Source organism: Ictidomys tridecemlineatus, chromosome 11 (assembly GCF_052094955.1).
Source record: "Ictidomys tridecemlineatus isolate mIctTri1 chromosome 11, mIctTri1.hap1, whole genome shotgun sequence".
NCBI lineage: Eukaryota > Metazoa > Chordata > Mammalia > Rodentia > Sciuridae > Ictidomys > Ictidomys tridecemlineatus.
In genome coordinates, this window is record NC_135487.1 from 115,540,217 (window position 1) to 115,564,304 (window position 24,088).

Sequence of the window (24,088 nt, forward strand, 5' to 3'; positions counted from 1 at the left end):
CAATCTTTCACATACTGGTGCCACCCACATCCAACTGGCTGCCCAATTCTATAAATTCATTTTCAACTCCACATATAGCTGGAGCAATTACTAGTTCAGGTACAATGACAGGAATACAGATCTAAATATGGTGCCCATTTGGGACTGGGGGAACACAGGGAAGATAACTAGAGACGGTGACAATTAAAAGGTAAACAGGATTTCATCACAGAAAAAGTGAGGGGGCAGGGAATTAATGGCATTTTGATAAGAGGCTCAGACACAGAAAATGAATGAAATTTGTAGAAATAGGGATAGTTTAGAACAACTAAAATATGAAGTATAAATGGGGAGAAACAAGATGAGGCAGGATTAGCAGGTGGGGCCAGTTTGTGTCTTAGATGCCAATTTAAGGGGATTAGGTTATTATTTTGAAGTAATAGGCAGAAGAGATAGGAAATAAAATGAAAAACTTTAAATCAGGAAGAAGTAAGGAAACAATTTGTATTCTAACAAGCCTTCCCAGCTATTACACTATAGTGTGAAAATTGCTGATTTAAACATTTGTAATCAATAGACTGAGTTCTGAAAACAGTCTCTTAAGGTGTCCCTCTTTACTTTTTCCCTTGAATTTCTCATCAGATCAGTCATCAATTTCCTGAAATAACATATCAGTCCCCTTCCTGAGCAGGCTAGTAAATGAATACTATCTCAAAGTTTTATGAAATGTTGAGCCTCAGTTCCCATATGTAAAAACAGAACATTAAACATAATATAAACTATGAAAAACAGTATCCCTCACCTAGTTGATATTCCATAACTGAAGGCTGTTTATTACTATTGGTTCTCACAACATAAAATACAACAATTGTCAAAATCAGGTCACTTGATTAAAGCTATCCAACTTGATAGAGCCAAGATCAGAACACAAATCCCAATTGTGATTTCATTAGGCCAGGCTATTTCTACAATACGAAGGACATTAAAAAAAAAAAAATCCCTACATTTCAGTATCATTCCAAAAATGAAAAAAACATTCTTCAGAGATAAGTTTAAATTATAAAAATTTTTTCAATGATAGCTTTTTAGTAAAAATTAAATCACAACTACATTAAGCTCTTATCTGAATATGAAGTATATATATATATATATACACACATATATATACCTTATATGTATATATTTATAATATTATAGTATATATTTATATATTACATAAGTACAAAATATTGGAAATGAAAAACCAATTATTTTATTTTTAAGCTTTATTTTATCACTCTTATCAAACACACATCAGAAAGCATATCAACAGTGCATCTTATGGTAAGTCAGTTTACAACAAAACTGAACAAGGCAATTGTGTTTACAGAAAAAGTTTTCAGCAAAAAGTACGCAATACAGTCCATCAAAATGCAGTGTTTATACTTTTTAGGTACATAGGAAAGTGGAAAATAAAATTCTTTGCTACTCAGCAAGAAGCAGCAAGTCTGAAAGACTTTGGAAATCAGAAATTGAGGGGTTTTTGAAAAGAACTTCTTGGTACTGACATACATCTACATTTATAGTCCCACTTATTTGTTAAAAACAAAAACAAAAAAAACAACTCACAAACTATAAGACATCACAAAGATCAGAGACCATAGTGCCAAGAAATGCCAAGACCAATTTGCTACTGAAACAACTGGTAGAAATGTTATAGACAGCTATTCACTGTGCAAGGTGATATTCTTGCAGTTCTGAGGTGAAGGTGAACCTCCAAAAGAGGACACTCCTCATAACTGGCTTTAGTTTAAGTGATCTTTCACATATTTTGTAATGACACCTACTCAATCAAAAAAATAGCAATTGCATAAGGGGAAATGGATTTTACTATTCACAACCAACCACTCCAGTGCTGACACAGGAGGCCATAGACTTAAAATTTATTGATTACAATGGGATTTCTAAGAGTGTTTAAAATATAGCAAAGATGGAGCCTTTGGGGGGTGGGTAGGGGAATCCCTTGTACCCCAGATTCCACACTGTTAAGGAATGTTAAGTTATTTGAAATTTTTCAGAAAAAAAATTAAGAATGAAAAGAGTAAATCCTTCTGGACAAAATGTGACAGCTTTACTCTCTGTAAAATAAGTAATCTCCAGAAGTGCAGATTAACTTTTAAAAATTATAATAAATAAACACTATTTAAGTTCCATAAGGTGCTGTAACTTTGCAGCTAGTGCATTCTAATGCCACTCACTGAACCCAATATGCAAAGGGAAACAGAGAGATGGCTGATCCCCAGTTTCTGATCCTCGATGTGCATGACAGGTTAGTGAACACCAAATACAAAAAAGCTGGAATTCCAATATTTACTATTAAAAATCAGGATAAACTGAAAATGGATATTTAATCTGATTTTATAAACTCTTAAAATAATTTTCTGGGAAAGTAACAACAAGGAATGTATAGGAAAGGCAATGCAGGTACCCAGTCTAGATTTTAAAAAATAAATGATTAGTATACATAAGATTATAAATACCACTCAGGGAGTCATTTTCTTCCCCTCATCTATTTTTTTTAACCCTTAAATTTGGCAATCTTCTGAAAATATATGCCAACAAAATAACTATAGATAATCTGAATAACTGAAGAAATTCTGAATTCATATATGCATGATTTGAGAATACCTCACTACATTTGTTTTTATATACTCACTGTCCTGATATCATGAATGTAATTAAAGGGGAAATAAATTAAAAGAGGAAGGCAATCTGGGATAAAAAGGGTGACTACAAATAATTCTCACTAATAGCTTACTATAGGAAGTAGCTCTGATTTTTATGTGAGGACTTCCTAAAAAGAAACAAAAAGAACTAGAACAATTCTGGGTTTTTTTTTTTTTTTTTCCCAGAATGTGACTTATTTTCATTATACAAAGTAGTATAACAAAATAAGTTCTCTTCTGCATCACAAAGATTAATAGTCATGTAAGGTAAATTAGAATGTTTCTCTTTGCCTTTAAATTAAAATATTATGAACTCAGTTCATAAAATATACATGGTCTTCAAAAAGTCATCAAGTTTTCTTCAGGTTACTGTGGCAGTTACCCAATTTAATGGGAAATAAAATAGGGGCAATCATTTGGTAAGTTTCCCATGAATTCCAGCATTTATGGTGCCACAAGCACAACTGCCATGATTATGACAACTATCTGAAAAGCGCAAATAAAGCAAATTTAAAACAATAATCTTCATAAGCAGTACAAAGAATAATGAAAGTGCTAGCTATAAGAAAATAATAAGAACCTCATATTAAGAGAACAAAGTTTGTGTAAACTATATATCTTATATCCTGAAGATCACCTTAATGATCACCTATAAAATATAAAATTTCCTAAATGCTCTCAGCTCACAGATATTTCTTTTACAGCCCATTTCTCCTATAAAAATCACAGCAAAAATATTTAAAATTGTTTACCTTCTTAAATATCCATAATATTTGTCAACTGAATATGTTGTGAATCTACTTACTGGTCATCACATAATTCAAAAATATTAACATTTGGGGAAAGTGGCTATGATAACATGATACATTCTGTGGTATCAGGTAGAAAAGAAGCTAACTTGAATCTTTAAAACTCTGGGTATTCTAAAAATCAAAATGTCCATGTTCCTCTATGATTAATATAAAATCTAAATATAACCATAGGCCTCAGATGAGCTCCCCTATCATGAATACTCAACATTTGTATATTCATTGAGAAGGCTACTAATGAATTCTAAATTGACAGACTACCATCTCAAAATAAAGGTGATTCAGTGAGCACCTTAAGAAATGGGAATTCTTTTGAGCTAACTATGACTAAAGACTGGTCTGATTGTGATCACACTTGAAATAGAGAGCTAGAGTAGTAAAATTTGAGGAAGGAATCTGCCATTAAAAAATGAAGCTAGATCCAGGGAAGAATTTTCTGCCAGATACCTGGCTTTTCCATCAGACATAATACTGGAATAAAATTAAATATGATAGTTTTACATATAACAGAAAAAAAAGATACCAAGGAAATTTTAGACTTTTTAACATTATATGACTCCATCCAAAAGTTCTTTCCAGAAAAAGTTGGAGGTGCAATTAATCATCATCTGGGAAGCTTTCACCCAGATGAGTGTTAATATTTCCCAGGAAACAAAAGGCACTTGCTCAAATCCTTAACTATCTACACATCCTCCAGACTAAAAGCCATGATGTGATTCCATCTGTACCCTAATCTGAATAAAACCACCCAGCATGTACCCTTGCATAAGAGTCTAGGTAAAACGTGGTTACTGAGAGTCTCCCTGGCTCCCTCACCCAGTAACTGTATTATTTTAATTATTATCAGTTACTGCAGAGATTTTCAATAATTATTTTTTAAAATGCCATGCTGCCAAGCATAACTGATAGTAAAATTATGTTAAGATAAGCCTAATTTAGAAAGTCAGAAAACAAGCCTAAGAAAATGATGTTAGTCACCTGTATTTGATGAATTAACTCAAAAAGAGCCATGAAACATAATATGAGTAACTTGATGCCCTTACAGGGGGATGGATAGTCCAGTGTACAAGACAGAATCAAGTATCAGGCCTGTAGTTTTTCTTCAACTTCCTCCATGTGGCAGCATTGCTGCTGGCAGGTTAGCATATCTCAACACTCTTTAGCAGCTGGAGTACCAAAAAGAAGGCCACACTTCTCTCAATTAAAACAAAAAGAAGGATGAATAAAAGTATACTTAAGGTTTTTGTTCTAAAAGCAGCCATAGTTTTGGCTCAAGGTACAGCAGAAAAGGAATTTCTCTAAAGAGAGCTGCTATGTTGATGGCCATACAACAAGGAAGACATTCAGTAGTGATAAATGCAGATCTCTTATTGCAAAAGGACAAATTTTTTCAATTCCTTTAAAATGCAGCCAATACTTTTAGCTAGTGCTATTTCATTGAGGTGTCTTACTCTTCTTGTTCTTCTCTAAATACAGCATTATAGTTTGAATAGTGGCTACTTAGTCACTTCTTCCAAATATGCTTCTAAAGAACCCAAAATTTCCTATAAACAATTCATATGCCTTTTCTAGGGTGAAATGTACCATGGCTATACCATGTTACAATAAAGAAGAAATTGGGAAGGTGAGTGGGAAAGAAGCACAGGTATTATTTTAGGGAAAGGAAAACTACCTGAGATAAAATTTGTCCCCAAGGGTAGGGGTTAAGTGACATGAAACCTCACCTCTTTACCCTGCTTCTCAGAAAGAAAATTTCTAGGTTTTCAATAACTTTGAAGAATTCCTGTGTATTTTATCCTTAAAGAATCAAGAAAATTGCATAATATTTTGTTTCCAGTTTAAGAAGATATTTAGATTAAACTTCTGATAATATCAGAGGGAGGGAGAATCTGCAAAGATCATCTTTGGTAGAATGGGCTAAGAGCTATAAATGATAATTTAAGTTATGGTAGGTATCTTTTTTAAAATTTCGTGGCTTTCATATAAAATATTTAATTCAATGCATGGTTACTTAGACTCATCAATTATTTCTTCAGCTCCCTTAAAAATCTAGTTAGCATCTTCTGAAATAAAATTCTACAGTGTTAAACACTAATATATGTATGAATACATCTGCAATAAGATGATCAAAGAATGCTGTGAAGTACAGCATCAATGTTAGCAGCATACTGCATGACTAAGCTTAAAAGCCTATCTGCAGTTTATTTGCAGGGATTTTTCTTTCTTTCTTTTTTTTTTTTTTTTTTTTAGGGGTAGGGGAAAGAGGTACATGTGCTAGCCTAGAATACTTGCCCATAGAAAGAATTCATCTGTAGAATGTTTTTAATGGAATATGCATAAGGACCTACTGTTTCTAAGAAGCAGCTAGCCATATAAAGAATTATGCTTTTGGAAAGCTTAGGTCATCACAATATTGGTTCTACCCTTCAATTCTGACTTGAAAACAAACCAATCAATCAATCAATGCTCAAAAGAGCCAAAATAAAAAAGGATAGTTATTCTTCCTAGGGGCACGTATCAGGGATGATAGTATAAGACCCTTTGGTAATTCATAAGTCAGCCTCCTTATACCAAATTTGGCTTCATAATAAATATTAAGGGAGAGCCCTGAATAATTTGGTAACAACTAAAATGTCAAATAGTGATTGTGTGAAGAGGCAAAATAATTCATGCCCTATAATACAGATTCTAATTGGGCTCTCAATAATTTGCATGGCACAACAAGAAAAGCCTACATGAGGAGGCTTCCAACAGGGAAAGATATAAAAGACTTTTTCCTGAGGGAAAAAAAATTAATAAATAAAAATTTCATTTAGGTAAGAAAATAGAAAAAAATCCATAATCTGTACATAACTTGTCCTTTTTTTTTTTTTGTACAATCAGTGCTTTACAAAGGTTTCCTAATTTTTATACCTTTAAGGACAATCATAAAATGAGAAAAATTCATAATTATAATCCTTAAAACCATGTAATCAACCTGTATCCATAAACTCATGCATACTGGCAACTTTTACTCATGAAAACATTTGATTGCTATAAATCCTTCTAAGATTTGAATTTTTCTTTCTTCTAATTCCATTTGTCTTAAATCTTCACCTTTCTTTACTTCCTAAAGTCAAAAACCAGACCACTTGCGATGATGTTCCTCTAGCTTGTCTTCAATTAAGCACAGAGGTAGAGCATAGAGGAAAGGGAAGACAAGGGCATGCTGGGAAAGTAAGTGAGAGATAAAAGGAAGTAAAAAAAAAGGATCCTTGATTATCTGCCCTCTTTGCTTTTTTGTCCCTCCCGCCCCCACTTTTTTGGTGATCCACTTCAGTTTTCCATCCTACTTGGTAGAATCACATTTTGAGAAATCTAACAGTTATCACAGGAGATTTAGTATAAAAAGATGAGCCAATCAAATGTTTAAAGAAGATTGAAGGATGAGATAATTAACATGTACCTAAACTTACTTTGTTCCAATAGAATTAATAGTTTCAATACAACTCTGATCTAGAGACTCCAGTTTGTTCTCAGCCTCTCAGGAATGACTGTTTTGTCATTTACATTCTATCAGACAGACCAATTTTAAAACACATACATCTTAAATCTTACAAGTGTGAAACAGATAGGGAAGAGATGGGTATAGACTGTATTAGCTCACAAGACTCACACTATAAAGTACACTGACTCAAGTTTTCTCTAGTCTTTCACACCTGCACATTCACTCAAGCAAACATACTAGACATAAAAATTGTGCAAGATCAAGCATCAGCTTTCTATTTTAAAAGCCTTAATAATATTAAAAAAATGTAGATAGGCTCACTGCAGTTTCTTTAAAGGAATATTAAGTACTACAGTACTCCTTTAAAAAAATTCACAACTCAGTGTTAAGAACACAGTAGGTAACTGCGGCTTGACAATTACTTAACATTATCGATAGCATCCAGTGCCAGATATGGATATCAACAATAAGAACCACCTGATAACATAAAGGAATAATCTGTAATTGATGTCACCAACCCTAACAAATTTAATAATACTCACTACAACATATTATTCACCTTTGCTTCATAGTCACGTGAAATAACTAATATCTGTTTAGGTTACATACTTAAGAGCAGCACCTGCCCTACTGCACGAGAAAAGGTTGCCGACATGGATGCTCTAAAACCCCTCAATGTATAGCTGAGAGGTCTTGTCCTACTCGGTGCCAAATGTTTTTATGCAACATTGCTTGGGCAATGACTGCACATTAGTAGGATAAATAAATATATGAAGTATTCCCTTGAAATGGTAAAGGAGTACTCCTGCATTCAGATGTGGAATACAATAATCCAAGAAATGGAAGAGGAGAAACAGGAAATAGTCCTTAGGTTACTAATTAAAGCAAGGTTTGATAAAGATATCCCCTCTTATAGGCACTCAGCGGGTAGAATGTAGCCACAACAAATTTCCCATCAAACATCCTTCCAGTTAGTAATTTCTGAGCAGCTTTGGAATCACCAGCATTTGCATACTCAACAAACACCTGAAAGGAGAGAAAAAAACAAAGAAGCTTCATGTCCCTAACTGTTTTAGATCAGTGCTTTAACAACTTTAATGAATATGCTAGTCACATTCCACATAAATATGTTTTCAGGTCCCAAGAGATTACAATAGAGCTGAAATATTCATACTGCTCAGTTTTTTACTGTACCTTTTCTATGCTGAGATACAACACTGCTTACTGTTGTGTTTCAACTGCCTATAGTATTCAGTATAGTAACATGCTGTACAGGTTTAAAGGACAGCAGCAACAGACAATACCACATAGCCTAGGTATTTCAAAGGCTATTATTATCTAGGTTTGTGTAAGTATACTATCAGTTCACAGAACTATAAAATAGCCTAACAAAAATTAAATGATAAATAAAAGCAAGCACACTATAGAACTTTTTTAAAAAGTAAAAGACAAGAAAGTAATAATTATTCATAAAGCAAAACTACTAATTTTTGTGTATGTTTTTCTATACAACACACTTAATGAAAAATTTCAATAAGCTCTGAATAATTCTGAAATTATGAATACATTCACTTACTTGCCCTCTGCCAGGATTTTCCTTTGGAACAAGCAGAGACACTACTGGTCCATATTTTTGACATTCCTCTTTTACATCTTCTACAACATCTGGTATTAAAACACAAAACAGCAACCACTTTCATGTATTAATAATCATTCATCATTTGAGAATTTAAAATCAAAGAATTCAGGAATACAAATCTAAGTAATGAAATCACTTTCCCTATCTTCAAAAATAAAGCTTAAGTATATAGTTTAATACTTTTCCTTCCATATTTTAACTTTAAAGTTTTGAATAGTTGAAACACTCAATAATAAATCAAAATTTTAAAAAATAAGTATTTAATTTTCCTCCCATGTTCCCAATTGCTATTTTATGGCCCTTTTGAAGGCAACAAACATTATCAGTTTCTTCTGTATCCTGCCATAAATATCATCAGCTTATATAAGTAAATTTGATTTTATATGCTTAAAGTAAGAATTTAAATCTTGTATTTTCTTTATTAAACAATATATCTATCAGAGTTTTCTATATCATTATATAAAATCTTCTCATTTGTTTTTTGATTGAGCAGTACTTTACTCTATGAATGTTCAATCAATTACCTGGTATGTTTCCTATTCATGAATAATTAAACTGTTTCTAAACTTTTTGACACTATAAACAATACTGCAATAGATAAATTTATACATATCTCACTTCATCTGAGTCTTTCTCAGTTGATATTCTAGAAATGGAATTGCTGGTAAAAACTGACATAAATTAGTAATTGCTAGAATTATCAACCCGCCTTTCATAAAGATTTACCAGTATAAACTTTCTCCAGTAATATATGAGAATATCTTATTTTCTTACACCCTTACCAACAAGAGTATCAATCAAATGTTTTTAATCACTGATAATGTCCTGGGTAACAAAGACACTACAGTTGGTTTTAATTAGCATTTCTTTCCTTTCTAAGATAAATATTGAGGGCCTACAATGTGTTCTTTCATGTAGGTTATGTTCCAGTGTTACTATCTCTTGGATAAAATCCAAATTCTCAAACACAGCAATCAAGTCTGTTAGATCTATACTTCAGCTACCATTTCAGTTTTAACTAATTGCTTTTCCCTCATATATCTCAAGATACAGTCATGCCAACTTGCTGTTCTCTGAATTTGCCACACTTTCTGTTTATCTCTTTATGTTACTTCTTCTTCAACCCCTCCAACTTTTAACCAAGCAACTCTGAGCTCAGATTTGACATCTACAGACAAACCCTCACCAATCACTCAGACTGGGTTAAACACTTCTCCTCTCCTCCTGTACGTTACCCTATTCTCAGATTATCACAACTACTCCCTTACTATATTAAAAACAGTAATCCCACAATGACACATAGTAAATAGTAAATAGGTCTTGAGTGAATGAATTGCTAAAAGCAAAAAAGAAAACTAAAAAGAAGAAATGAAGCATGGAGAAGGGCCAGAAAAGACAGATCAGAGAGAGAGAGAGTTGCTGGAGAAACTAACCTTCTTAATTAACTTAGTAAAGATCTAAAAGAGCCAAAAGGACCTTATTCAAAAGGTGTATTTTAAAGATCATATAGTTCAATATTCTCATTAAACTTTCCTGTAAGTTAGGAAAAATAAGAGAATCTTTTGAATATATGTCTACTCCAGACTTAATTAAGAGAGACACATTAAAATATAACTTAGGTAGCACTGACCTTCATATTCTTCTTCATTCTCAAGATAATCATCATCAAGCACATTGAGCAATCTTAGGACTGGAGTAGGAAGCATCACCAAATCTTCAATATGAGGGGCTGTTAAAGTTCATTAAAATATGGTTAAATGTAAATCCTCCCCCGCAAATAAATTGATGGAAAAAAATAAAGACATATACAGCTTACCAAAAGGAATGCTGAAGAATGGACTGCACAATGCCATTTCAGCAGGAATCCTTCTGCTTGGATCATCATGAAGCATGCTAAGACATAAAAATCAGTGTCTTTACAATAACTGTCAAATCTTCTGAAAAATGTAACAATTTTTAAAAAAAAGTTCATCACAGCATTAACTAGCATGGTTTATTGAATCATTCACCTATAAAATGTTATTATGAGTAAATGGTACAATAAATCATAACACATCTATAATATATCATACTATGATTAAATAATGATTTTGATTAACAAATGAAACAATGAGAAAGTGATCCACATTCTATAACACTAAGTGACAAAAAGTCAGACAAAGATTCAGGGTAACACAATAAAAAAAGAAGATAGTGGCAGGGTAATTATGAATCTTGTCAAATTTCCCTGATAATAAAACAACTTGAGCAAAACCAAAAACCCATCTCCAACAAAATATAGGGATTAAAGATCAACAGCAAGAAGACTTGTACCATATCAGCATCTATGTGTAAGAAAGCAGAGGAAAGCAACTGTTCATCTGATGAACTAGAAAAAAGAATAACCCAAAATGGCCATCAGAGACTCACTGGGTAACACAGCAGGGTAATTTGATAAAAACAGCTAAAACTACCCCGGACTATATTTTTTAATATGAGGTGAAGATAAGACAGCCTCTGTAAAATTTGAAGGAGTGGAATAATCCAGACACTAATACCTCTTAAAACAAACTAGCAAAATCCCACAATGAGAAGAAATCAGAATAGAATCCATTCTGAGCAAGACAAGAGACCAGAAAACAGCAAAGGGTGGGGGAGGGGCAGGAGATCTCAGAAAAAGACTTTAACATTGCATTATTTAAAAAAAAAAAAAAAAGCAAGCTTTGTATAATTAGAAAAGTTGTCCCTACTATACCTTCTACAAGTTTAGGAAAATAAGCTTCACATAAAAATGTGTAACAATAAAAGAATTATAACTAATTTATTATATATAAAAGAATTACAAAATAATACTTCTCAGACAGTGCTCATATGCTGGAAAGATATGAATATAATATGAAGGAATACTATAATCTACCATTTAAAAATAAACTGGCATTTTAAATAATATATGATTAAAAGAGTAATAAAAATCAAAATTAGTCTCAAAACTTAGGTAAGAAAACTCAGGAAATAATTAGAAATTTTAAAAAGATTTAATAAAATAAGATTATTGTAGAGAAACTGCAAAAAATAGAAAATGCAGAAATATGAACACTTTTAAAAATCAAAAAGAAATAATGGAAGACAGAAAAAAAGATTCAAAGAGTGGTCATAATACTGAATTTAGAGGAAGAAAATCCAACATTCATATGAGTGCCTGGGAAGAGAAAAATTACATAGAACAAAATACTAAAAACTGTATAATTTAAAAACAGTTTTCTAAGATATGAATTACACACTGAACTGCATCTCAGTTTCCTGAAACTACTGAAACAATCAAATTAAGATATATTCTGGTAAAATTAATAGACTTTTTAAGGGGGGAAAAAGATAAAATGGTGAAATGAGAAAGTATGAAAGATCCTAACTTCATTATTATATTCTAATTCTGGCATTCTTTTTGTCCTTAAGAACCAGAATCTTGATGTAGAAGAAAGAAGATACAAATATAAAATAGAAGGAAAGTAAAAACCTCTATTCATGAATTTGAATTAGAAATATCAGCATGAACTCCATTAACTTAAAATGTATAAAGGCAATGACCACCCCAGCAGTAAGGGGTATTCCTAATATCCAGAGCGTAGTTTTAAAATACTAAAAGAAACCAGGCTTCTTGGAAAAATGACTAAGTCTAGGTCTGGGGCAAAAAATGTATAAAATAATGAGAACATCTTTTAATATTACACAAAAAAGAAGCTATCAAAAATAATGTCTGCCAAAACCAATATATGGAGATTTCCCATTCATAAAGGATGAGATAGTTTCAGCTTTGAACAGGATAAAAACTGGAATGGATTGTAGCACATCAAATATATTTAAGTCCATTAAATATATTTAAGTTTATAATGATCTTAGATTTTTTTCTCCCATTTATTAATTCTTGATTTTATTTCTTGTGCTTTAGGAATCCTTTAAGGAAGTCAGGCCCTAATCCGACGTTATTAAGATTTGGATCTACCTTTTCTTCTATTAGGCAAAGGGTCTCTGGTCTAATTCCTAGGTCCTTGATCCACTTTGAGTTTTGTGCATGGTGAGAGATAGGAGTTTAGTTTCATTTTGCTACATATGGGTTTCCATTTCTCCCAGCACCATTTGTTGAAGAGGCTATCTCTTCTCCCATGTATGTTTTTGGCTCTTTTGTCTAGTATGAGATCATTGTATTTATGTGGGATTGATTCTGTGTCTTCTCTTCTGTATCATTGGTCTACATGTCTATTTTTGTGCCAATACCATGTTGTTTCTGTTATATAGCTTTGTAGTACAGAATGATCAATGAGGTAAAGAGAGCCTACATTTTGGGCGCAAATTTTTGCCACACACTCGTCAGATAGAGCACTAATTTCCAGGATATATAAAGAACTCAAAAAACTTAACACCAAAAAAAAGAAAAACACAACCAAAATACTCAATCAATAAATGGGCTAAGGAGCTGAACAGATCCTTCTCATAAAGATATACAACTGATCAACAAATATATGAAAAAATGTTCAACATCTCTAGTATTTAGAGAAATACAAATCAAAACTACTCTATGATTTCATCTCATGCCAGTCAGAAGGGCAGTTATCAGGAATACAAACAATAAGTGTTGGCAAAGTTGTGGGGGAAAAGGCATACTCATACACTGCTGGTGGGACTGCAAATTGGTGCAACCACTCTGGAAAGCAGTATGGATATTCCTTAGAAAAGTTCCTTAGAATGGAACTACCATTTGACCCAGCTATCCCACTCTTCAGTCTATACACAAAGGACTTAATCAGAATACTATTAATGCAGCCACATCAATGTTTACAGCAGCTCAATTCACAATAGATAAATTGTGGAAGCAACCTAGATGCCCTTCAATAGATGAATGAATAAAGAAATTGTGGTATATATACACAATGGAATATTACTCAGCATTAAAAGATAATAAAATTATGGCATTTGCAGGTAAATGGATGGAGTTGGAGGTTATCATCCTAAGCAAAGTAAGCCAATCCCAAAAAACCAAAGGCGGAATGTTCTCTCGGATAAATGAATGCTGATCCATAATGGTGGGGAGCAAGGTACGGTAAAATGAAGGAACTTTGGGCAAAGGGGATGGAAGGGATGGGAGTGGGTATGGGGGACAGGAAAAGTGGTGGAATGAGATGGACACCCTAGGTACAGGTATGACTGCACATATGGTGCAACGCTACATTGTATACAATCAGAGACATGAAAAGTTGTGCTGCAATTATGTACAATGAATCCAAATGCATTCTGCTGTTACACCTACCTAATTAAAATAAATTAACTAGTTAAGAAAAAAAGAATTTTTTTCCCAAGTGCTAGGGATTGAACCCAGGTGCTCTTTACCACTGAGCTACATTGCCAGCCCATTTTATTTTGACCTTGGGTCTGAGTTGCCCAGGCTGGCCTCAAACTTGCAATCCTCCTGCCTCAGCCTACCAAGCAATTGGGATTAAGGGTCTGTATCACCATGCCCTGCAATTTTGAATTTTTTTAAAAAAAATAAATGACAGCAGAAGGCATTACAATTCTTATTACACATATACAACACAATTTTTCATCTCTCTGGTTGTATATAAAGTATGTTGACACCAATTCGTATCTTCATACATGTACTTTGGATAATGATGTCTATCAAACTCTACCATCCTGGCTAATCCCCTGCTCCCTCCCAAATCTTTGAATTTTTTTAAAAAAGAATAATCTCTTTTGGAGGCTGACAGGAACCAATTCATTATATTGAAAACTAGTAAAGAGAGAATCAAGTTTTTAACTTTGTTTTTGGTTAACCAAATGAAGAACAAATGGCAGATTAAGAGCATCAACATCTCTAATGGATGTAAGCATCAAGAACCAACAATTGCTAACTCATAAAACTGAGATAAACATATTATGTGCCAACTTATGATAGAACACAATACTATCTACAGCCTTGAAAAAATTAATCAAACCCTCTAGATATATCTATCAATTTATAAGAATAAACAGATATATGGGGCAAGGGGTACAACTCAGTGGTAGCGCACTTGCCTAGCACGCACAATGCCCTGGTGGTCCAACCTCAACAGCACATGTGTATGATGTACACGTACACACACACACACACACACACAACCAAGAATTATGTGAAATTATAATCATACAAAAATCAGTAAGATCTGGGTTATGAAAAACTATACAGAGCCAACAATCCAGGTTGTACAATAAATATGTTAAAAGGGTTGGGGGGAAGCAGACATGTATACCCATGTTTATAGCTGCACAATTCACAAGAGCCAAATTACTGAGATCCAGCCTAGCTGACCATCAATAGATGAACGGATTAAATACACACACACACACACACACACACAATGGAGTTTTACTCAGCCATTTTAAAAAAAAAGATGAAATTATCTCATATGCAGGAAAATGGATGGAACTAGAGACCTTTATGTTGAGCAAAAAATAAATCATACTCAGAACGTCAAGGATCATATGTTTTCTTTCATATGCAGAAACTAGTGATAAAAAAGGAAAAGAAAGGTGGGGACAAGTCTCATAAAAATCAAAGGGAGATCAATCAGTAGAGGAAAGGACAGACCAAAGGGTGAAAGGAGGGGAGTGAGGAAGTGCCAGGGCAGGATATTGACCAAATTATAGTATGTGCATGTACAAATATATAACAACAAATCCCATCGTTATGTGCAACTATAATGCACCAATAAAAAATGTGGGGGAAAAAGCGAAAGAGATGGAAAGGTACCCTTTGGATTAAGAGACTGAAAATAATTTTTTTTTTTTTAGAAGAGCAAAACTAAACATCTTATGGATGTACACTTGGGTAATAAAACTATAATGTAATCAAGGAAGTGATTACCACAAATGTAGCATAGTGGTTACTATTAGGGGCGGAATAGAGTCTTGAAATAGGGACTAGATATATAGAGAAGTGCAGGGGTAACTGGCAAAGTTTTATTTATTGATCTGAATAGTGATTACAATGTTCCCGCATATACATGTTGTCACACTAGCATTTTAGTATCTGTTTTATACTACATTAAAAAAAAGGTTCAAACAAGCTGCATGGACACAAAATTCAATATGCAGAAAACATAAGGAAATTCACCAAAATGCTACCATTAGAAGTCTGGGTTATATTTTTGTATTCCTTATCAAAATTTTTGGTAATTTCCATATTCAGTATTATTAGTATTATTGAAAGGGCAGGAGGTAAGTTATTACTTAAAAAAGTATTCAAAACTAGAACTTAAATCTATTTGACTTACTGGCCAAAATCAATTACATAATTTTACACTGTTATCTCTTCAATGGAAAATGCAATTTGTAATTGCAATGGAAAATGCAATATCAATCAGTTTCTAAATAGCTATTTAAGACTAATTTAAAAATATATACATATAAATATGTATAAAATTAGACCTAAATAAATTATGTGAATTATAACAATGTCAATTTACTGGTTTTGATTCTGTGTTACAGTAATATAGGATGTTATTGGGAGGAACTGGATAAAGTTTGGACTCTAAGACTTTTCCAACTGTCTGTTGAATCTTAATTAATTAAAAATAAATTTTTTAAAAAACACCTAATTTGAATGTATATAGGGCCAAATTCCAAAGAAACTCTAAGATGCTTACTTAACCAAGAGATTCACCCTTTTCTGGCATACTTGTTTATTCATTTCAAGCCCACCAAGGGGGCTCAAAACCCAAAAGCCCATTATTTGATATTTCTTATTTTCAAAACATCTACTGTATTTGGAGCTATTCAAATATTGGAAATGCTCTTTCTCTCTCTGTTCCCAGAGAGTTCTGGTAGTAATTACAAAATATAATTAAACCTACCTTATTCAAGAGTTTTTTCCTGAAGTCCAAAAGCACACTCAGCCTTCAGTTATTAAAGATCCTCTTTTAAAAAATATATTTTCCATCAAGTATGAAGAGTACACAAGAGGTCAAAAGTACATGCCCCAGCATCTATCTTCTGGTGAATAAATAACTAAGGAAGAACTTAACATATGGGACCCACCATGAACAAAAGAACATTCCTTTGAAACCAAATTTTGTAAAAGTACTTAAATATTTTTGGTTCTCATAAGAAGCTAGCCTATGTAGAATATCTTAAGTTCTTATTTCAAAGGGAGTAAAACCTTTACAAGATCAAGAAAATCACAAATAATAAATCCATTCAGGAAAAAAAGGCTTCACATTGTAGATGAACACAAAGTAAATTTACAGCACAGACAATGTACCTTTTGATAAGGTCTCTTAGGTGATAGGCTGGAATTGCGGCATTCACCACTGCTTTACTGGCAAATATGTGATCAATAATAGCAGAACTATTTGCCTAAAAAAAAGAAGAAACATCTTCCTTAGGCTATTAAATTCAGTTTGTATTTATTGACTACTAGGCATATAACACTGTTTAGTGAATAACATGCAACACAAAACATTCTGAGAGCTTATAATCTTAATGGAGAGGACTATATATATAATCATAACTTTCTAGAGACAAGGAACTTTTTTTCCCCCATTCTCAGCACCTAACTATATGTGGCACTAATGAACCTCTAGATGAATGAATAAAACTGAAGAACCAAATAAAATGTAGTTTAAAGTGAGAAAATGAGTGTGTAATGGGTGAATCAGTGTGTCTAGTGACTGAGTCTTCAACTGATTTTCAGACAGAAAAACTGTCACTCAGAAAATGAGAGTGTTACTATTTGTCACATTATTCATACCTTAAATCTTCATGGAATATAAATTTTTTTCTTGAGTACTATGCTAACTCAGCATGTAAAATTGTATATGAGTAAAAAGACCTAATACCATCACTATCACCAAAAATTATTGAATGCCTATTATAGGCCATTAAATATGCTAAAAACTAAGTTAGCATTTCTTTTTAAACCTTGATACTCACAGGAGATATGTTATTACTACCCCAAATTTACAAAAATGTTAACTATGGTTTAACAAATCCAAATAAATAACTTAGTAAGAGGTGAAAGCAAGATATGAACCCCAATAGTTTGACTTCAGAGTCCACCTGGCAATTCTGTCTCTGTAAAAGTGGTAAAACAAAATAAAGATGTTTTACCTTGATAGGCTTATATTTGGGATTCCATTAGTACATATCATGCCTCCAAATTTCACACAAATTTTACTATAATCCAGTTCTGTTGAGCTCTGGGTCAAGCAGATACAATCCAGGGGTTCAAAGATAGTCAAAGCTAATTCAAGTAATAGATCTACACTTGAATTAGCACTAGAGGAATAATACTCAGCCTCTGGACTAAATAGTCTCCTGAACTGTTTGGGATTAAAAAAAAAAAAAAATACTGCTTTTACTCCCATGGCAGCATTTTTTGGCCAAAAATAGGCATTGAGGTATGTCTGCTAGGCTCTTAAGTACTCCTTGGGAGGGAGGAAATTAATGAAAATAAAACTCTCTATATTATAATAGCCATAAACTATGTATTAGATGCTCAAAAAAATAATTGTTGCTTAATATTTAAACACTTAATATCCAATATTGTCCTTTAATATCAAAGCTAATAATTTGAAAGCATTATATTATTTATCAAACATCTAAGTGAAAGAATACTAATGTCATCAAAACATTGAAGTCCCAAAATATGTTTGAAAACATGCTGTAGTTATTTCTTCTTATGTGTATAACATAAGAAAACATACAAAATAGTTCATTCAAAGATCAGAAGTTTAGAACTTAGAACCCATGTTCTCACAGAAACAATGAAATAAATAGGGGTCATTACACCATATTCACCCATGGTATATAAATAAATTACAACATAATGTGGAACTGTGGAAAATACTCTAACTTTTGAGTAGGAGGAACAAAATTTGGGAGCCAAGTCTAGAACACTTAACTATATAATATGGAGCAAGCTTTCCTATCTTTGCCTCTAGTTTTCATTTCCAAAACAAAAATAACCAGTATTCACTCTGTCCTTAAAGAATTGTTGGGAGAATTGAATGAGATTGTGCATTAAAATACTTTTTAAAACTACAAAGTTTAAAGCATTATGTAAAGATTCATTTAACTTACAGCTTATGGTTCTATTAGTAATACTTCAGAACCTAATATAACAAAAAAAAATCACTTTTGCTTCCTTGGGAAAATGCATTAATTCAAACATTTTATCAAACACTACTACATGCCAGAATCCATCTAGTAACAGTGAAAATGTAATGCTCATTAGTCTGTGGATAGCCATGGGAGTGATAAGTGGCATTGAAGGTACTATCAGTATGACAAAAGAGTATGGATGAGAGGATGCAAATAGATTCCTCAATTAGAATTATCATAAATTCAATACACTTAAATTAATTAAGGACTCCAAAGCAAAACACTAGTACAGTTTACCTTCCATTCCTGAGATCTAACTGTATGTTTCAGTTTCATTCCTGAGAACATTTCCAGTAAAATAATTCCTAGGCTCCACAGATCAACAGCTGAGGTACATTCTGTATCACTCTGCAGGCCAGCCTGGGCCAAGCAATTTTGCAGTTCTGCTTCAGGAGCCCGATACCCGTCTGTCTGAATATACTTTACATCCTAAAGAAAATGAATACAAATTACAACTAATAAAAAGCTGCTCACCATCATTACAACATTAAAGCCCTATCTTTACAATGTATTTAGTTCTCTAAACATGGAGTAAAACACTGCCAAATTGAATGCCAAAATTTTTAGTCTTTGGTTACTACAATACTTTGGTTCATTAACAGGGAAGTTCTCACAGGCAAGATCTACACTTTTCACACTGCTACTCATAAAGAAGTTGTCTTTAAATAGTTTACCTAGTAAGTACTGCTGATAAATAAGAATACTCTGCAAAGAGCTGATAAACTAAGAATGAAGGCTGTGCCAAACCTATCACATGCATTCTGCCATGAAGTAGAGCACCAACACTGAAGACACCAGGAATAGTAAGTCAGCAATTAACCAAATGCTCACAAAATTAAAAAAAAAAAAAGGTATTCTATGTAGGTTAAGTCTTTATATTAATTCCCAAGGTCTCTTGTACCTCACTAGTTCTTCCTACCGGACACAAACATATGTTCTTTTTTTTGCTTGGTGGCACTGAAATTCTTTTTTTTTTTTTTAAGAGAGAGAGAGAGAGAATTTTTTTTATATTTATTTTTTAGTTTTCGGTGGACACAACATCTTTATTTTTATGTGGTGCTGAGGATCGAACCCAGCGCCCCACAAATGCCAGGCGAGCGTGTTACCGCTTGAGTCACATCACCAGCCCATGGCACTGAATTTTTTTTGCTTTGTTTCAACTCTAGGCATTTCAGTATTTTAGACAGAAATGCCTCTTCAGTCCTTACTAAACTACCCTTGTTATTTAAGAATATTTGGTTTAGACCACTAGATTTTTAAACTGTAAGGAAAAAAAAAAAGATATTGGGGCTGGGATTATGGCTCAGTGGCAGAGCACTCGCCTAGCACGCGCGGGACCTGGGTTCGATCCTCAGCACCACATAAAAATAAAGCATCGTGTTGTGTCCATCTACACCTAAAAAATAAATATTAAAAAAAAAAAAGATTTCTTACCTGATTGCCTTCTTTGAAGCTAAGTCCAAAGTCGATGAGTTTAAAACATTCATTCTCTCCACTCCACAATATGTTACGTGGCTTGAGATCTGCATGGACATAACCCTCATGATGAAGAAAAGCAAGGGCCTCCAGAACATCTCTGGCACAATGCTGTATCATCCACATGGAACAACCCTGGTGACTGGAATATAAAAGTAATTCCGAAACACTGACATCCAGGAGTTCAAGCAACAGACAGCGCGATGGCACATTTGGAGAGAAGTGGATTGTAAAGACTCCATATAAAGTCACTAGAAAAAGAAATGAATTATAATAATTTAAAAATCAAACTCAAGAGTAAATTACTAAAAGCAGATGACTTTGCAATACAAATCTAGGATAATCTAGATGAGGACAACTTTGATGAGCAAGCAAGCTTCCATTATTTTTCCCATGAATAAGAACTTTGGACATAATAATCTTCAACAGCTGATTTCACTGTATATTCAGTGGTGGGTAAATACATACTTAGGGTGCCAAAAATTATTGAAAGTAAAAGTTCCAATTGTAGAAACTCTCTTCAAAACAAATTGAAGATTGCTTCTTGACCCAAAACAGCACTCTATACTCTAAATATTGAAAGAGATTAATTCTTTCTAGATGACATTTAAACCTAATCTTGCAGAGATTCAACAAGTCTTGAGGCCTGCAAAAATTTTCCTTCAACACCAAGGTTATTGTGATACATTAAATTGCAAGCTAAAAAAAAAAAACAAAAAAAAAAAACTTTTTTTTTTTTAAAAAAATGCAGCACTAACATTAGGAAATTCATCCCTAATATGGTATTATAAAACAGGTCACTTTAAATTATTTAAATTTAAAACTTTAAATATTTAAATTAAGTATTTGCCAGTTAGTAAGGCTTTCCTTTATTAACCAAAGCTATATTCAATTGTAAGTTCTCTGTTGGTGTAAGGACAATGAAGACTGTTTTCACAGATCAATCATCAGTGATCATTATAGAGCTTACATTCTGAATATCTGAGTCATGAAACAGTCTTACTAAAGAAAGATGTTCTTAAATTTCCCACTTCCATAAAGACTCCTATGTAATACTGAGTCATTTCTTCCAAATCCACCCTATCTATATATGTTGATCTCTATGTGTTGTTGGCATTGATGTCAATACCCTAGAATAGTTCCCATTTTCTACTGGCATGCAAAGATTCAAAAATTTACACACAAGACGTGACAATCTGGCAAAGGCATACTCCCTTTTACTAAAGAAGATACTTCTCTATGCTAACGAGTGCAGCAATCTTCGATGAGACCAGAGGTCAAAGGGATTTACTGAGCATCTACTATGTGACACTGTACAGAGCAGACCACCACTCCACTGGACTGCAGACAGTAAAAATGTGAAAGAACGATGGGAAAAGGGCCGGCATCAGAAGATAATGAGAAGGCCGGACCCGCTTCTCCAGCCTAAAGGACGAAAGACGGGAAGCCAGGCTGAGGAAGTAAATGCTTGGACTGGGACCCGAGCAAAGAGAGAAGGGAGACAGTGACAATTACCGATGTTCCTGTGACCCTGCAACTGCTCCAGCGCCGCCCTCTCTTTGCGGAAACCATACTCCGCTGCTGAGGCCGCAGCCCCGGTAGTTCCTGGAGGCAAGAACTGCTTGAGCGCTCCGGGGGGAGAGCCGGGGGTGCCGCAGCAGCGCACCCGATACACCGAGGCCGAGGAGCCGCTGCCTAGGCGGCTCTGTACCTGCCACAGCCGCCCGAAGGCCTCCAGAAACCGCGGAGGTTCGGCGCCCCACGCACAGCCGGATCCCGCCATGGTTACGGGTTGAGGGCCGACTCCGGAGCTAAGAGGACGCCCGAGGCAGGCCAGCAGAACCCGCGGTCACATCCCCGCCCGCCGGACCAGCGGCTCCGCAGGGAGGGGCCTGCAGCCGCCTCACCAGCTCCCGGGACCTCAGGCCGCCATGACACCGGAAACCAGAGCGCGCCCGGGTCTCAGAAGCAGGAAATGAAGGAAAACCCATCCCACAGGCTGAAAGAGGCGGGCCCAGGAGGGGCGGGGCCGGAGAGAAGGACCTTAAAGAGGTAAAACCTAATTACCGGGTACCTGGTATTCCAGGTCCAGTGCTAACCACGGTCCCACGCATTACCTGAAACTACATCTGGTCAGTTTTCTTATTGAGGCACTCTGTCTCACTAACAGGAACCCAGGAAAATAAAACTCTTCCTAATTTCTCACAGAAGGAATCCCAAGAGAAATATCCCAATTTACTAAAGGAGAGGGCTTACCATCATCTCCAGGCCCCTTGATCTCTAGCCCTAATTAGGTACCAGATGCTTGTCCTTCTCTGTTCACCTTACCTGTACCTGCTTCCTCAAACAGCATTCACCTGAGCAAAAGTGGATCTTTAACCATCTTCTTTTTTTCTATTGTTTTACATATTTAACAAAAATTTATTAATTAACGAATGTGGCAAATATGAATCATTTCACAAACTAGAGTTTGTTTAAAATATAATCTTCTTTTCAGTAATTACTTTTTCCTTTTGTTGTCAGAGGGCAAAATTGCAACATATGCAGTTGAGGGGAGAAATAAGGAATGTCCATGCGCTTTTGCCCCTTTCAATGCTTTTTTCACTCAAATTACTCAATATAATTCCACTCTATAGGTTCTTAATCCAGAAAACAACAATCCTTAATGTTAGGCACTGCAATAGACATAATCAATTCACTGCAAACAATTCTAGATTAATTGTAAGTACTATAAACACACTTAATCATGACAGGCTAATGACAGATATTTCTTCTGTATGCTAAGTTTAAAAGTCTTAAACCTTAGGCTTTATGTCCAGCAGATGTACACTCACTTAGATCGTGATGACCAGGTCCGGAACCAAGGCAGGCTTTTCCTGGTGTGGAGTGGACAAGGGGTTGAGGAGAGGTTCCTAGGGAGAAGTTGTGGCTCTCACCAGGGTCCAGAGGAGGCTGTAGGGTTTGAAGAGTGGTGAGGATCACGCAGAGGATCAGGAAACGATGACAAGTGATGGGATGTCAGGTCCTCATCAGGCTCTCCAGCTTGAGTGCATCCTTGTTTCCGCTGGCTGAATCCCTGTTCATCAGCTCTATTATATATACTAAATTTGGGGACTTTTGACCCCCCTTTCAATCTTTATCAGCTATCACAGGACTTCTCAGTGACATCATTTACCCTGGAGTCAGGAACCTCTGGTGTAGTGAGCTCCACCCTGATCTTCTCGCCTTTCCTTTTATCATGTGAGGACAGCCTGCCAGGGGGCTTCTCTCTGTTTATCAGGGTGAGGGGAAGTAACTTGTCTGAGGCCACACTGGAGGGCTCTGTGGGCATGCCTGGTGAGACACAGGTTTCAAACTGGAGTTTTTAAAATGGAGTTGCTTAGGCTCAGACCTAAGGCCATCCTCACACCTTTTTAAGTCCCTTTCTGATCTGGTGGCAGAAACAGTTTCAGACAATCCGCCTCCATCTCAGTTTCTCAGATTTTATCTAAGTTCGTAACTAAATGAGATGGCTTGCCAAGTGGAGAGGCTAAGGAGCCATCTGCTTTTCGATATAATCAGTCATCATTTTTGGTTGCCAATGAGATATGCCCGATTTCTGTCTGTATGGACCCTTCAGACTCTGGAACAGCGAGAGCTGTGTGCACTTTCTTACTGTTTCTAAGAAGCATTTTCCGTAAGTCTGAAGTCCACACAAAACTATTGAGGGCTTCAGCTTTGGGAATATAAAAATCAAGTAAAGACCCATAGGGCTTTGTGATTTTGCAACCACATGGCTCCTCGAAGTACATAATTAATCTGCTTATATGAAGGAAGGGCAAAA

At 34.7% G+C, this 24,088-nt stretch overlaps 1 protein-coding gene across 1 annotated transcript; it reads right to left on the reverse strand.

Annotated features, from left to right (window-relative positions):
* Positions 1-1,226: 1,226 nt before the first annotated feature.
* On the reverse strand, positions 1,227-22,214 carry Uhmk1 (U2AF homology motif kinase 1). The gene is made up of 8 exons (XM_005340950.4): positions 21,781-22,214; positions 20,224-20,516; positions 19,027-19,218; positions 16,889-16,983; positions 10,436-10,512; positions 10,250-10,348; positions 8,557-8,645; positions 1,227-8,006 (listed from the first exon to the last, which is right to left on the reverse strand). Exons 1-8 carry the CDS (start codon positions 22,046-22,048, stop codon positions 7,860-7,862), a joined length of 1,260 nt encoding a protein of 419 aa, XP_005341007.1. The 5' UTR covers positions 22,049-22,214; the 3' UTR covers positions 1,227-7,859.
* Between the last annotated feature and the right edge of the window lie 1,874 nt (positions 22,215-24,088).

Bases quoted from the DNA above. Each gene is read 5' to 3' on its own strand.
- Uhmk1 (XM_005340950.4), bottom strand. From the start codon at position 22,048: ATGGCGGGATCCGGCTGTGCGTGGGGCGCCGAACCTCCGCGGTTTCTG. The intron at 10,513-16,888 runs GTACATTGTCTG...TTTATGTCTTAG, and splicing joins CTAAGAGACCTTATCAAAAG to CATGCTTCATGATGATCCAA. The intron at 8,646-10,249 runs GTCAGTGCTACC...TTTTAATACCAG, and splicing joins GAATGAAGAAGAATATGAAG to ATGTTGTAGAAGATGTAAAA.